The 14,046-nt window shown below is 51.5% G+C and overlaps 1 protein-coding gene and 1 long non-coding RNA gene across 25 annotated transcripts in view; both read left to right on the top strand.

The window, feature by feature from the left end:
• LOC140424668 (alanine aminotransferase 2-like) overlaps positions 1-5,527 on the top strand; it is a 195,852-nt gene extending 190,325 nt beyond the window's left edge. For all 5 annotated transcript variants that reach the window (XM_072507929.1, XM_072507928.1, XM_072507930.1 and 2 more), the window contains one exon: positions 5,282-5,527. In XM_072507929.1, coding sequence (XP_072364030.1) covers positions 5,282-5,372 — 91 coding nt within the window. In that variant the 3' untranslated portion in view covers positions 5,373-5,527. The remainder of the gene's footprint in view (positions 1-5,281) is intronic.
• Positions 5,528-6,025: 498 nt separating this feature from the next.
• LOC140424667 (uncharacterized) lies at positions 6,026-13,589 on the top strand. 20 transcript variants are annotated; one of them, XR_011947662.1, is made up of 6 exons: positions 6,026-6,757; positions 6,853-6,947; positions 6,986-7,916; positions 8,088-8,866; positions 8,905-8,961; positions 9,095-13,589. It is a non-coding gene; the product is annotated as an uncharacterized lncRNA (long non-coding RNA). The 20 variants fall into 20 exon arrangements; XR_011947667.1 differs by having other exon boundaries at positions 6,853-7,232; positions 7,290-7,916; XR_011947670.1 differs by having other exon boundaries at positions 6,853-7,308; positions 7,385-7,916.
• Positions 13,590-14,046: the final 457 nt, after the last annotated feature.

The raw sequence follows: 14,046 nt of genomic DNA, 5'->3' as shown, positions 1-14,046 counted from the left end.
CAGTACTGACCCTCTGATAGTGCGGCACTCCCTCAGTACTGACCCTCTGACAGTGCGGCACACCCTCAGTACTGACCCTCTGACAGTGCAGCACTCCCTCAGTACTGGCCCTCTGACAGTGAGGCACTCCCTCAGTACTGACCCTCTGACAATGCGGCACTCCCTCAGCAGCGACCCTCTGACAGTGCGGCACTCCCTCAGTACTGACCCTCTGACAGTGCAGCACTCCCTCAGTACTGACCCTCTGACAGTGCGGCATTCCCTCAGTACTGACCCTCTGACAGTGCAGCACTCCCTCAGTGCTGACTCTCTGACAGTGCGGCACTCCCTCAGTACTGACCCTCTGACAGTGCAGCACTCCCTCAGTACTGACCCTCTGACAGTGCAGCACTCCCTCAGTACTGGCCCTCTGACAGTGAGGCACTCCCTCAGTACTGACCCTCTGACAATGCGGCACTCCCTCAGCACCGACCCTCTGACAGTGCGGCACTCCCTCAGTACTGACCCTCTGACAGTGCAGCACTCCCTCAGTACTGACCCTCTGACAGTGCAGCGCTCCCTCAGTACTGACCCTCTGACAGTGCAGCACTCCCTCAGTACTGACCCTCTGACAGTGCAGCACTCCCTCAGTACAGACTCTCTGACTGTGCAGCACTCCCTCAGTACTGACCCTCTGACGGTGCAGCACTCCCTCAGTAATGACCCTCTGACAGTGCAGCACTCCCTCAGTACTGACCCTCTGACAGTGCAGCACTCCCTCAGCACTGACCCTCTGACAGTGCAGCACTCCCTCAGTACTGACCCTCTGACAGTGCGGCGCTCCCTCAGTTGACCCTCTGACAGTGCAGCACTCCCTCAGCACTGACCCTCTGACAGTGCGGCACTCCCCCAGTACTGACCCTCTGACAGTGCGGCACTCCCTCAGTACTGACCCTCTGACAGTGCAGCACTGCCTCAGTACTGACCCTCTGACAGTGCTGCACTCCCTCAGTACTGACTCTCTGACAGTGCGGCACTCCCTCAGTACTGACTCTCTGACAGTGCAGCACTCCCTCAGTACTGACCCACTGACAGTGCAGCACTCCCTCAGTACTGACCCTCTGACAGTGCTACACTCCCTCAGTACTGACCCTCTGAAAGTGCGGCACTCCCTCAGTACTGACCCTCTGACAGTGCAGCACTCCCTCAGTATTGACCCTCTGACAGTGCGGCACTCCCTCAGTACTGACTCTCTGACAGTGCGGCACTCCCTCAGTACTGACTCTCTGACAGTGCTGCACTCCCTCAGTACTGACCCTCTGACAGTACTGCACTCCCTCAGTACTGACTCTCTGAAAGTGCGGCACTCCCTCAGTACTGACCCTCTGACAGCACTGCACTCCCTCAGTACTGACTCTCTGACAGTGCGGCACTCCCTCAGTACTGACTCTCTGACAGTGCAGCACTCCCTCAGTACCGACCCTCTGACAGTGCAGCACTCCCTCAGTACTGACCCACTGACAGTGCAGCACTCCCTCAGTACTGACCCTCTGACAGTGCAGCACTCCCTCAGTACTGACCCTCTGACAGTGCAGCACTTCCTCAGCACTGACTCTCTGATGGTGCAGCACTCCCTCAGTACTGACCCTCTGACAGTGCAGCACTCCCTCAGTACTGACCCTCTAACAGTGCGGCATTCCCTCAGTACTGACCCTCTGACAGTGCGGCGCTCCCTCAGTACTGACCCTCTGACAGTGTCGCACTCCCTCAGCACCGACCCTCTGACAGTGCGGCACTCCCTCAGTACTGACCCTCTGACAGTGCAGCACTCCCTCAGTACTCACCCTCTGACAGTGCTGCACTCCCTCAGTACTGACCCTCTGACAGTGCTGCACTCCCTCAGTACTGACTCTCTGACAGTGCGGCACTCCCTCAGTGCTGACCCTCTGACAGTGCAGCACTCCCTCAGTACTGACCCTCTGACAGTGCTGCACTCCCTCAGTACTGACCCTCTGACAGTGCGGCATTCCCTCAGTACTGACCCTCTGACAGTGCGGCGCTCCCTCAGTACTGACCCTCTGACAGTTTCGCACTCCCTCAACACCGACCCTCTGACAGTGCGGCACTCCCTCAGTACTGACCCTCTGGCAGTGCAGCACTACCTCAGTACTGACCCTCTGACAGTGCTGCACTCCCTCAGTACTGACCCTCTGACAGTGCGGCACTACCTCAGTACTGACCCTCTGACAGTGCTGCACTCCCTCAGTACTGACCCTCTGACAGGACTGCACTCCCTCAGTACGAACCCTCTGACAGTGCGGCACTCCCTCAGTACTGACCCTCTGACAGTGCGGCACTCCCTCAGTACTGACCCTCTGACAGTGCAGCACTCCCTCAGTACTGACCCTCTGACAGTGCTGCACTCCCTCAGACCTGACCCTCTGACAATGCAGCGCTCCCTCAGTACTAACACTCTGACAGTGCAGCACTGCCTCAGTACTGACCCTCTGACAGTGCGGCACTCCCTCAGTACTGACCCTCTGACAGTGCTGCACTCCCTCAGTACTGACCCTCTGACAGTGCAGCACTCCCTCAGTACTGACCCTCTGACAGTGCGGCACTCCCTCAGTACTGACCCTCTGACAGTGCGGCACTCCCTCAGTACTGACCCTCTGACAATGCAGCGCTCCTTCAGTACTTTCCCTCTGACAATGCAGCGCTCCCTCAGTACTGACCCTCTGACAGTGCAGCACTCCCTCAGTACTGACCCTCTGACAATGCAGCGCTCCCTCAGTACTGACCCTCTGACAATGCAGCGCTCCCTCAGTACTGACCCTCTGACAGTGCGGCACTCCCTCAGTACCGAACCTCTGACAGTGCAGCACTCCCTCAGTACTGACCCTCTGACAGTGCAGCACTCCCTCAGTACTGACCCTCTGACAGTGCGGCACTCCCTCAGTACTGACCCTCTGACAGTGCGGCACTCCCTCAGTACTGACCCTCTGACAGTGCGGCACTCCCTCAGTACTGACCCTCTGACAGTGCGGCACTCCCTCAGTACTGACCCTCTGACAATGCAGCGCTCCCTCAGTACTGACCCTCTGACAATGCAGCGCTCCCTCAGTACTGACCCTCTGACAGTGCGGCACTCCCTCAGTACTGACCCTCTGACAGTGCAGCACTTCCTCAGTACTGACCCTCTGACAGTGCGCCACTCCCTCAGAACTGACACTCTGACAGTACGGCACTCCCTCAGTACTGACCCTCTGACAGTGCAGCACTCCCTCAGTACTGACTCTCTGACAGTGCGGTACTCCCTCAGTACTGATCCTCTGACAGTGCGGCACTCCCTCAGTACTGACCCTCTGACAGTGCGGCACTCCCTCAGTACTGACCCTCTGACAGTGCAGCACTCCCTCAGTACTGACCCTCTGACAGTGCAGCACTCCCTCAGTACTGACCCTCTGACAGTGCAGCACTCCCTCAGTACTGACCCTCTGACAGTGCAGCACTCCCTCAGTACTGACCCTCTGACAGTACAGCGCTCCCTCAGTACTGACCCTCTGACAGTGCAGCACTCCCTCAGTACTGACCCTCTGACAGTGCGGCACTCCCTCAGTACTGACCCTCTGACAGTGCAGCACTCCCTCTGTACTGACCCTCTGACAGTGCAGCACTCCCTCAGTACTGACCCTCTGACAGTGCGGCACTCCCTCAGTACTGACCCTCTGACAGTGCGGCACTCCCTCAGTACTGACCCTCTGACAGTGCGGCACTCCCTCAGTACTGACCCTCTGACAGCGCAGCTCTCTGACCCTCCCATGATATGGAGTGTTGCTGTGGAGTTAAATATTTGCGATGTGTATGAATGACGCAGATGCAGAGACTGTGAGTAACAAACAAATCTCTGTTTTCTGCTGGTTGAATGCCAGGGGGGAGGTTAATCTGGGGGGGAGACACTGACTGAGAGCTAGTGATTGTGTATCAGATTGGCAGCTGGTGGAGAATGTGGGGAGGGCTGTGTTCCTCTACTTGTTTGAAGAATAAAGAAGCAGAATTGCTGTTTAAGTTAGTGATGAGGTAAAGCTGCTATTCATGAACCTGCGTGTCCAGTCTAGAAATCACGAACGTTAATCAGCAAGCACACCTAACAATTGTGAAGTAACCCATATGTTAGTTTGTATAGCAAAGGGAGTGGAGTCTAAGAGATTATTGAAGGGCCTGGAGCAACGTGGAATGTTTTGGCAGGCATCAAGTCGGCCAATTAAAGTTTGTTCATTGTTGAGGAAATTGCCTTTTGTGTCCATGAGAAAACCGTCTCCACAAGGGACAGTTCCACTCTCAGCATTCCGGCTCCAGTGTTTGATTCAGCGGGCTGTGGCCGTCGCTGGTCAGACCAGCATTTATTGCCCATCCCTGGTTGCCCTTCAGAAGGTGGGGGTGAGCCGCCTTCTTGAACCGCTGCGGTCCCTGTGGTGTAGGTACACCCGCAGTGCTGTTAGGGAGGGAGTTCCAGGATGTTGCCCCAGCGACAGTGAAGGAACGGCCGATATATTTCAAAGTCAGAATGCTGAACGGTTGGGAGGCAGTAGTGCTTTCACCAATAATGAGTAATCCAACAGAGTTAGAACAAGATTAGGACATTTGTAATCATAAATAAAGGTGCACTTTATCAGTGAACAGAGTCAGTATTTATTAATAAGAATTCTACAGTAGACTCGTGGCTGTAACCGACTACCAAAATGTGTCTCCCTTCGAGCTTCTCTCACCAGGGGGGGTGATTCCACACCCTGAGTCCTGATTGGTCACACAGGCCATGTGACCCTTACTCTGCTGTGTTGCCCTTGAAGGCACAACCACCAGAGTAGCGTTGGAGGAAAGCATGTACAACGTGCAAATAACAACTGGTTGCCCATGTTTCCTCACAGGAACGTTTCAAAACAAAGTGTGATTGGTAGATGTTAGGGGAGTCGGCCTAAGATGCCTTAAAGATGGAGAAATCTGACAGGTGACGAGAGAGGTGTGGGAGGGGTTTCAGAGGACAAATCCAGAGTTTAGGGCTCAGACAGCAGAAGGCAAGACAAGGTCATATTGGAGGGACACAGTTGTGTGAGAGGGGAGGGCCTGGAATAGGGGTAGGTGTGTGAAACGGGGATATTGGCAGAAGGGGGTACTTTTCTTTTTAAAGAATGATCATTTAAAAATTTGGCTGGGTGGTAAGGATCAGGATTGAGCGGTTGGCAGGATTTTCTCCTCCAGAAGGATTTCCGTCACTGATTTTGCTGTCTTTTCTTGCTCCCAGAATGACTATCCTCCCCAAATATGAGAAACTGAACATTCTCCTGAACAAGCTGAAGTCTTTCTACCAGGATTTCGTCGAACAGTACTCTTAAAACATGAGGATCCAGCGCCTCTCCCCGCTGAGGGGGCGGAGAGGGGCGAGGGAGTTTAGGGGATCGAGTGCAATCGCGAGGGGAACGATTTCTTGATGTTTAAACAGGTGCCTGGGAATCATTGTCGGAAATAAAGAGAAACCTCACACCTGGAACCATTACATTGTCCGCAGGTTATGGGGGGGAAGAACAGTGAGGCCGGGCCGGGGGGGGGGCCGGGGGGGGGGGGGCGGGGGGGGGGGGGGGGAGAAGGTCACTTGGTAACAAACAAACACCTGAGTTAGGTGTCTCTCAGACGGGGGGTCTGAGTTGGTGTCTCTCAGACAGGGGGGTCTGAGTTAGGTGTCTCTCAGACGGGGGGTCTGAGTTGGTGTCTCTCAGACAGGGGGGTCTGAGTTAGGTGTCTCTCAGACAGGGGGGTCTGAGGTAGGTGTCTCTCAGACGGGGGGTCTGAGTTGATGTCTCTCAGACGGGGGGGGGGGGTCTGAGTTGGTGTCTCTCAGACGGGGGGGCCTGAGTTAGGTGTCTCTCAGATGGGGGGATTCTGAGTTAGGTGTCTCTCAGGCGGGGGGGACTGAGTTAGGTGTCTCTCAGACGGGGGGGAGGGGGGGGGGTGTCTGAGTTAGGTGTCTCTCAGCCGGGGAGTTCCCAGTTTTCCATTGGGTTCCCAGTTGTGCATTAGTTTCCCAGTTGTCCATTGGGTTCCCAGTTGTCCATTGGGTTCCCAGTTGTCCATTGAGTTCCCAGTTGTCCATTGAGTTCCCAGTTGTCCATTGGGTTCCCAGTTGTCCATTGGGTTCCCAGTTGCCCATTGGGTTCCCAGTTGTCCATTAGGTTCCCAGTTGTCCATTGGGTTCCCAGTTGTCCATTCGGCTCCCAGTTGTCCATTGGGTTCCCAGTTGTCCATTCGGCTCCCAGTTGTCCATTGAGTTCCCAGTTGTCCATTGAGTTCCCAGTTGTCCATTAGGTTCCCAGTTGTCCATTGGGTTCCCAGTTGTCCATTGGGTTCCCAGTTGTCCATTGGGTTCCCAGTTGTCCATTAGGTTCCCAGTTGTGCATTGGGTTCCCAGTTGTCCATTGAGTTCCCAGTTGTCCATTAGGTTCCCAGTTGTCCATTAGGTTCCCAGTTGTCCATTGAGTTCCCAGTTGTCCATTAGGTTCCCAGTTGTCCATTGAGTTCCCAGTTGTCCATTAGGTTCCCAGTTGTCCATTAGGTTCCCAGTTGTGCATTGAGTTCCCAGTTGTGCATTGAGTTCCCAGTTGTCTATTGGGTTCCCAGTTGTCCATTGGGTTCCCAGTTGTCCATTGAGTTCCCAGTTGTGCATTGAGTTCCCAGTTGTCCATTGGTTTCCCAGTTGTCCATTGAGTTCCCAGTTGTCCATTAGGTTCCCAGTTGTGCATTGAGTTCCCAGTTGTCCATTAGGTTCCCAGTTGTGCATTGAGTTCCCAGTTGTGCATTGAGTTCCCAGTTGTCCATTAGGTTCCCAGTTGTCCATTGGGTTCCCAGTTGTCCATTGAGTTCCCAGTTGTCCATTAGGTTCCCAGTTGTCCATTGAGTTCCCAGTTGTCCATTAGGTTCCCAGTTGTGCATTGAGTTCCCAGTTGTCCATTAGGTTCCCAGTTGTCCATTGGGTTCCCAGTTGTCCATTGAGTTCCCAGTTGTCCATTAGGTTCCCAGTTGTGCATTGAGTTCCCAGTTGTCCATTAGGTTCCCAGTTGTCCATTAGGTTCCCAGTTGTCCATTAGGTTCCCAGTTGTCCATTGAGTTCCCAGTTGTCCATTGGTTTCCCAGTTGTCCATTGAGTTCCCAGTTGTCCATTAGGTTCCCAGTTGTCCATTGAGTTCCCAGTTGTCCATTAGGTTCCCAGTTGTGCATTGAGTTCCCAGTTGTGCATTGAGTTCCCAGTTGTCCATTAGGTTCCCAGTTGTCCATTGGGTTCCCAGTTGTCCATTGAGTTCCCAGTTGTCCATTAGGTTCCCAGTTGTGCATTGAGTTCCCAGTTGTCCATTAGGTTCCCAGTTGTCCATTAGGTTCCCAGTTGTCCATTGGGTTCCCAGTTGTCCATTGGGTTCCCAGTTGTGCATTGGGTTCCCAGTTGTCCATTGAGTTCCCAGTTGTCCATTGGGTTCCCAGTTGTCCATTGAGTTCCCAGTTGTCCATTAGGTTCCCAGTTGTCCATTAGGTTCCCAGTTGTGCATTGGGTTCCCAGTTGTCCATTGGGTTCGCAGTTGTCCATTAGGTTCCCAGTTGTCCATTAGTTTCCCAGTTGTCCATTGGGTTCCCAGTTGTCCATTGGGTTCCCAGTTGTCCATTGAGTTCCCAGTTGTCCATTGAGTTCCCAGTTGTCCATTGGGTTCCCAGTTGTCCATTGGGTTCCCAGTTGCCCATTGGGTTCCCAGTTGTCCATTAGGTTCCCAGTTGTCCATTGGGTTCCCAGTTGTCCATTCGGCTCCCAGTTGTCCATTGGGTTCCCAGTTGTCCATTCGGCTCCCAGTTGTCCATTGAGTTCCCAGTTGTCCATTGAGTTCCCAGTTGTCCATTAGGTTCCCAGTTGTCCATTGGGTTCCCAGTTGTCCATTGGGTTCCCAGTTGTCCATTGGGTTCCCAGTTGTCCATTGGGTTCCCTGTTGTCCATTGGGTTCCCAGTTGTCCATTGAGTTCCCAGTTGTCCATTGGGTTCCCAGTTGTCCATTCGGCTCCCAGTTGTCCATTAGGTTCCCAGTTGTCCATTGAGTTCCCAGTTGTCCATTAGGTTCCCAGTTGTCCATTGGGTTCCCAGTTGTCCATTGGGTTCCCAGTTGTCCATTCGGCTCCCAGTTGCCCATTAGGTTCCCAGTTGTCCATTGAGTTCCCAGTTGTCCATTGAGTTCCCAGTTGTCCAATGGGTTCCCAGTTGTCCATTGAGTTCCCAGTTGTCCATTGAGTTCCCAGTTGTGCATTGAGTTCCCAGTTGTCTATTGGGTTCCCAGTTGTCCATTGGGTTCCCAGTTGTCCATTGAGTTCCCAGTTGTCCATTAGGTTCCCAGTTGTGCATTGAGTTCCCAGTTGTCCATTGGTTTCCCAGTTGTCCATTGAGTTCCCAGTTGTCCATTAGGTTCCCAGTTGTCCATTGAGTTCCCAGTTGTCCATTAGGTTCCCAGTTGTGCATTGAGTTCCCAGTTGTGCATTGAGTTCCCAGTTGTCCATTAGGTTCCCAGTTGTCCATTGGGTTCCCAGTTGTCCATTGAGTTCCCAGTTGTCCATTAGGTTCCCAGTTGTCCATTAGGTTCCCAGTTGTCCATTGAGTTCCCAGTTGTCCATTAGGTTCCCAGTTGTGCATTGAGTTCCCAGTTGTCCATTAGGTTCCCAGTTGTCCATTAGGTTCCCAGTTGTCCATTAGGTTCCCAGTTGTCCATTGAGTTCCCAGTTGTCCATTGGTTTCCCAGTTGTCCATTGAGTTCCCAGTTGTCCATTAGGTCCCCAGTTGTCCATTGAGTTCCCAGTTGTCCATTAGGTTCCCAGTTGTGCATTGAGTTCCCAGTTGTCCATTAGGTTCCCAGTTGTCCATTGGGTTCCCAGTTGTCCATTGAGTTCCCAGTTGTCCATTAGGTTCCCAGTTGTGCATTGATTCCCAGTTGTCCATTAGGTTCCCAGTTGTCCATTAGGTTCCCAGTTGTCCATTGAGTTCCCAGTTGTCCATTGGTTTCCCAGTTGTCCATTGAGTTCCCCAGTTGTCCATTAGGTTCCCAGTTGTCCATTGAGTTCCCAGTTGTCCATTAGGTTCCCAGTTGTGCATTGAGTTCCCAGTTGTGCATTGAGTTCCCAGTTGTCCATTAGGTTCCCAGTTGTCCATTGGGTTCCCAGTTGTCCATTGAGTTCCCAGTTGTCCATTAGGTTCCCAGTTGTGCATTGAGTTCCCAGTTGTCCATTAGGTTCCCAGTTGTCCATTAGGTTCCCAGTTGTCCATTGGGTTCCCAGTTGTCCATTGGGTTCCCAGTTGTGCATTGGGTTCCCAGTTGTCCATTGAGTTCCCAGTTGTCCATTGGGTTCCCAGTTGTCCATTGAGTTCCCAGTTGTCCATTAGGTTCCCAGTTGTCCATTAGGTTCCCAGTTGTGCATTGGGTTCCCAGTTGTCCATTGGGTTCGCAGTTGTCCATTAGGTTCCCAGTTGTCCATTAGTTTCCCAGTTGTCCATTGGGTTCCCAGTTGTCCATTGGGTTCCCAGTTGTCCATTGAGTTCCCAGTTGTCCATTGAGTTCCCAGTTGTCCATTGGGTTCCCAGTTGTCCATTGGGTTCCCAGTTGCCCATTGGGTTCCCAGTTGTCCATTAGGTTCCCAGTTGTCCATTGGGTTCCCAGTTGTCCATTCGGCTCCCAGTTGTCCATTGGGTTCCCAGTTGTCCATTCGGCTCCCAGTTGTCCATTGAGTTCCCAGTTGTCCATTGAGTTCCCAGTTGTCCATTAGGTTCCCAGTTGTCCATTGGGTTCCCAGTTGTCCATTGGGTTCCCAGTTGTCCATTGGGTTCCCAGTTGTCCATTGGGTTCCCTGTTGTCCATTGGGTTCCCAGTTGTCCATTGAGTTCCCAGTTGTCCATTGGGTTCCCAGTTGTCCATTCGGCTCCCAGTTGTCCATTAGGTTCCCAGTTGCCCATTGAGTTCCCAGTTGTCCATTAGGTTCCCAGTTGTCCATTGGGTTCCCAGTTGTCCATTGAGTTCCCAGTTGTCCATTGAGTTCCCAGTTGTCCATTAGGTTCCCAGTTGTCCATTGGGTTCCCAGTTGTCCATTCGGCTCCCAGTTGCCCATTAGGTTCCCAGTTGTCCATTGAGTTCCCAGTTGTCCATTGAGTTCCCAGTTGTCCATTGGGTTCCCAGTTGTCCATTGAGTTCCCAGTTGTCCATTGAGTTCCCAGTTGTCCATTGGGTTCCCAGTTGTCCATTGGGTTCCCAGTTGTCCATTGGGTTCCCAGTTGTCCATTAGGTTCCCAGTTGTGCATTAGGTTCCCAGTTGTCCATTGGGTTCCCAGTTGTCCATTGGGTTCCCAGTTGTCCATTGAGTTCCCAGTTGTCCATTAGGTTCCCAGTTGTCCATTAGGTTCCCTGTTGTCCATTAGGTTCCCAGTTGTGCATTGAGTTCCCAGTTGTCCATTAGGTTCCCAGTTGTCCATTAGGTTCCCAGTTGTGCATTGAGTTCCCAGTTGTCCATTAGTTTCCCAGTTGTCCATTGGGTTCTGAGTTGTCCATTAGGTTCCCAGTTGTGCATTGAGTTCCCACTTTTCCATTGGATTCCCAGTTTTTAGACATAGAATTTACAGTGCAGAAGGAGGCAATTTGGCCCATTGAGGCTGCACCGGCCCTTGGAAAGAGCTCCCTACTTAAGCGCACTGCTCCACCCCGTCCCAATGACCCCACCTAACTATTTTGGTCACTAAGGGCAATTTACATGGCCAATCCACCTAACCTGCACGTCTTTGGACTGTGGGAGGAAACCGGAGCACCCGGAGGAAACCCACGCACACACGGGGAGAACGTGCAGACTCCGCACAGACAGTGACGCAAGCCGGGAGTCGAACCTGGGACCCTGGAGCTGCGAAGCAACAGTGCTAACCACTGTGCTGCTATGCTGCTCAATTGGATTCTCAGTTGTCCATTAGATTCCCAGTTCGCTATTTGGTTCCCAGTTGTCCATCGAGTTCGCAGTTATCCATTGAGTTCCAATCCCACCTTCCTGCACCCGGTCCACGTCCCTGTGGCTGACAGCACTGTCCGTGCAGATCCAGAACTTTTTAAAAGAGTTTCCGGCCTCTGCCTCCATCGCCAACTTGGGCAGCGAACTCCAGATGTCCTCAGTGATGTCATTGTGTGGGTGGAGTTGGGCTGTGGCTCCGTGAGCTGCTTTTTGGTTTCTCTTTCAGTTTGGACTGCTGTGGACTCGGGGAGGTAGAAGTGTTTTGTTCTGTCTCTCTATTAAGTGTTGGTCCATGGAAAAATCCATCGATTTTCGCTACCTGCTGTTTTGGCAGCAAAAGATATAGTTTGCTTTCCGGAAGGGTTTAAACTGCCGGTGAGACGGGGTCAGAATCTCAGGGAAAGTCAGTCTTATTCCAGTGAGAAGACAGTGACCCTGAAAAGGGGTTTTTGCTTTTGTCTATGAATTGGAACAGTTAAGTGGGAATTCATTAAGGGTTATACATAGATTCCTGCAGGTGGGTGGTGTCTCTGTTTGTAATTGATTAAAATTCTTGCTGTGTGTTTATACAAATGTTAACTATGTTCTCAGAATAAAGCTGTTTTGGTTAAAGTGTCTGGGGGACTGACGAATCTCACCCAAAGGGAAGGTTCTTGTGCACATCCGAGCTAAATTCAACATAAAGGTTGTAGGTCAGGTGAACTTCATAATATACTTTTGGAGTTTTTAAACCCTGGCCCAAAACAAAATGTGAGAGGTCCCGGGTTCCGATCCCGGACGATCTGAGGGGATATTTAAATCCCCATCTTTGTATAAACAAACAGCAAAAATTTGTATCAATTACAAACACAAAGACCCCACAGCTGCAGTAATCTATGTATAACCCTTAATGAATTCCCCCTTAACTGTTCCAATTCAAAGCCAAAATCCCATAAAGCAATCCAGAGGCTGCGCCGTGCTCCATGGCGGACTCAGCCCGCGAACTAGGACTGGCAAAGTAGTGCCGCCCATCGGCCGCTCATCCCCCCTGGACCGCCCGCACACATAGCCGCCCCCTCCCCCCCGACCTCCGGTCGGCTCTCCCCCGAACGTGGCGACCCCGGACTGAGTCCGCAGCCGCCACACGAGGATCCCGGACAGTTGGTCCACGCCATCAGGAATTCGGCCGGTCAGGGACAGAGAATTGCTGGCCGGCCTCAGGCAATGACCTGAGGCAGTGGATACTCGGCGCAGTACGCCGATTTTCGGGGGGTGGCGGAGAATTGCGAAGCCTGCACCGGCCCCGATTTTGAGCATGAAAACGGATTCTCCGCCCCATCGCCAAACGAAATTTCGCCGTCGAGGGGCGGAGAATCCAGCCCTATATCTTTGAAGTTACCAAAACAGCAGGTAGCTGTAATCAGAAGACATGTGATGAGACAAAAACCTTTCTTAAAGGGACACTCTCCCAATGACACTCCCCCTCATCATTTTGTACACCTCAATTAAATCAACGCTCAGCTTTCACTGTTCCAACGAGACAACCCCAGCCTATCCGATCTCTCCTCGTCGCCACACTTTTCCAGCCCTGGCAACATTCTTGTAAACATCCTGATCGCTTCCCCATGGGGTATGGCTGGATGTTTCTGATTGGCTGTCAGACGTCCCTCTGCTCCCTGAATGGAGCAGTGAATTAATCGTGTTCATTGTGTATCGAGGCGCCCGTAATGTTGACTTCTATCTGGCACCTTTCGTGATCAAACACTTTCATTCTTCTACCTAATGCTGGGTGTGTTGACAAGTGTTTAACTTTCACATTGGGGCTAGTCAATATTTATTCCAGTGTTCTGTTCACACCCTGGATTGTCCCAATTGCCTGAAAATTGTTTCTGAGAGACTTTAGTTCATCCAAAAACTGACTACTGTGGATAGTGCGAACCTAAAATCCAAACAGATCGCCATACAAACACCAACAGGTCTGCGATCATCAGTGGAGAGAGAAACAGAGTCACCATTTCAGGTTATTTAATGTTGGGAACGGTTTTCTTACTGCAAAAGTACTTGATAAATTATTGAGGAATCTGTGAATTCCTGTAGTGGGTTGGACCAATTACGTTTCATATTGTCACATTTATGTGATAAGGGGTATCTGAGGCTAATTTTAGCCTGGGTCTGTTTGCAACGGGTAATATTATTTTCAAACTCGGTGTCACATCAACATGTCTCGGTTGATTTTAACCTTTGAGCTACCTCCCAATTGCCAGTACCACTTTGCAATCGGGTATTTTTATAATTCCTGATTGAACTATTTGACATCCACTCCTGATATTCCGAATGCTGGAAGTCACCGATCTCTGATAATTCAGGGTCCTGATTCCCCCTGTGTGCACAAGGTCAAGGTGGGCTCAGGGATCTATTTTTAAATGCTTGAAGCAGGGACGGTCAGAAGGATTATAAGATTTTGTTTTCCAGTCTGCCTGACCTGTTATTGAATGAAGAATAAATCGTTTTAAATGATTGCCGGTGTCTTGATCTACAGCTGTTATTGTTTGAAGAATAAACGATTTTCTTTCCTTTCGCTGCACCATTTACTGCTCACTTTGACTCCAGGTCACAGGCACGACACAGCCCAAGGTCACTGAGCCACTGGGCAAATACCAAGAGATTAAAAACTGTCTATTGTTCACCAGAGTAAGGCAGGTTAGAGGGTGAATTGATAGAACATAGAACATAGAACAATACAGCGCAGTACAGGCCCTTCGGCCCACGATGTTGCACCGAAACAAAAGCCATCTAACCTACACTATGCCATTATCATCCATATGTTTATCCAATAAACTTTTAAATGCCCTCAATGTTGGCGAGTTCACTACTGTAGCAGGTAGGGCATTCCACGGCCTCACTACTCTTTGCGTAAAGAACCTACCTCTGACCTCTGTCCTATATCTATTACCCCTCAGTTTAAAGTTATGTCCCCTCGTGCCAGCCATATCCATCCGCGGGAGAAGGCTCTCACTGTCCACCCTATCC

Source organism: Scyliorhinus torazame, chromosome 6 (assembly GCF_047496885.1).
Source record: "Scyliorhinus torazame isolate Kashiwa2021f chromosome 6, sScyTor2.1, whole genome shotgun sequence".
In the NCBI taxonomy this organism is placed as follows: domain Eukaryota; kingdom Metazoa; phylum Chordata; class Chondrichthyes; order Carcharhiniformes; family Scyliorhinidae; genus Scyliorhinus; species Scyliorhinus torazame.
This window is presented reverse-complemented; position numbering and strand designations above follow the sequence as displayed.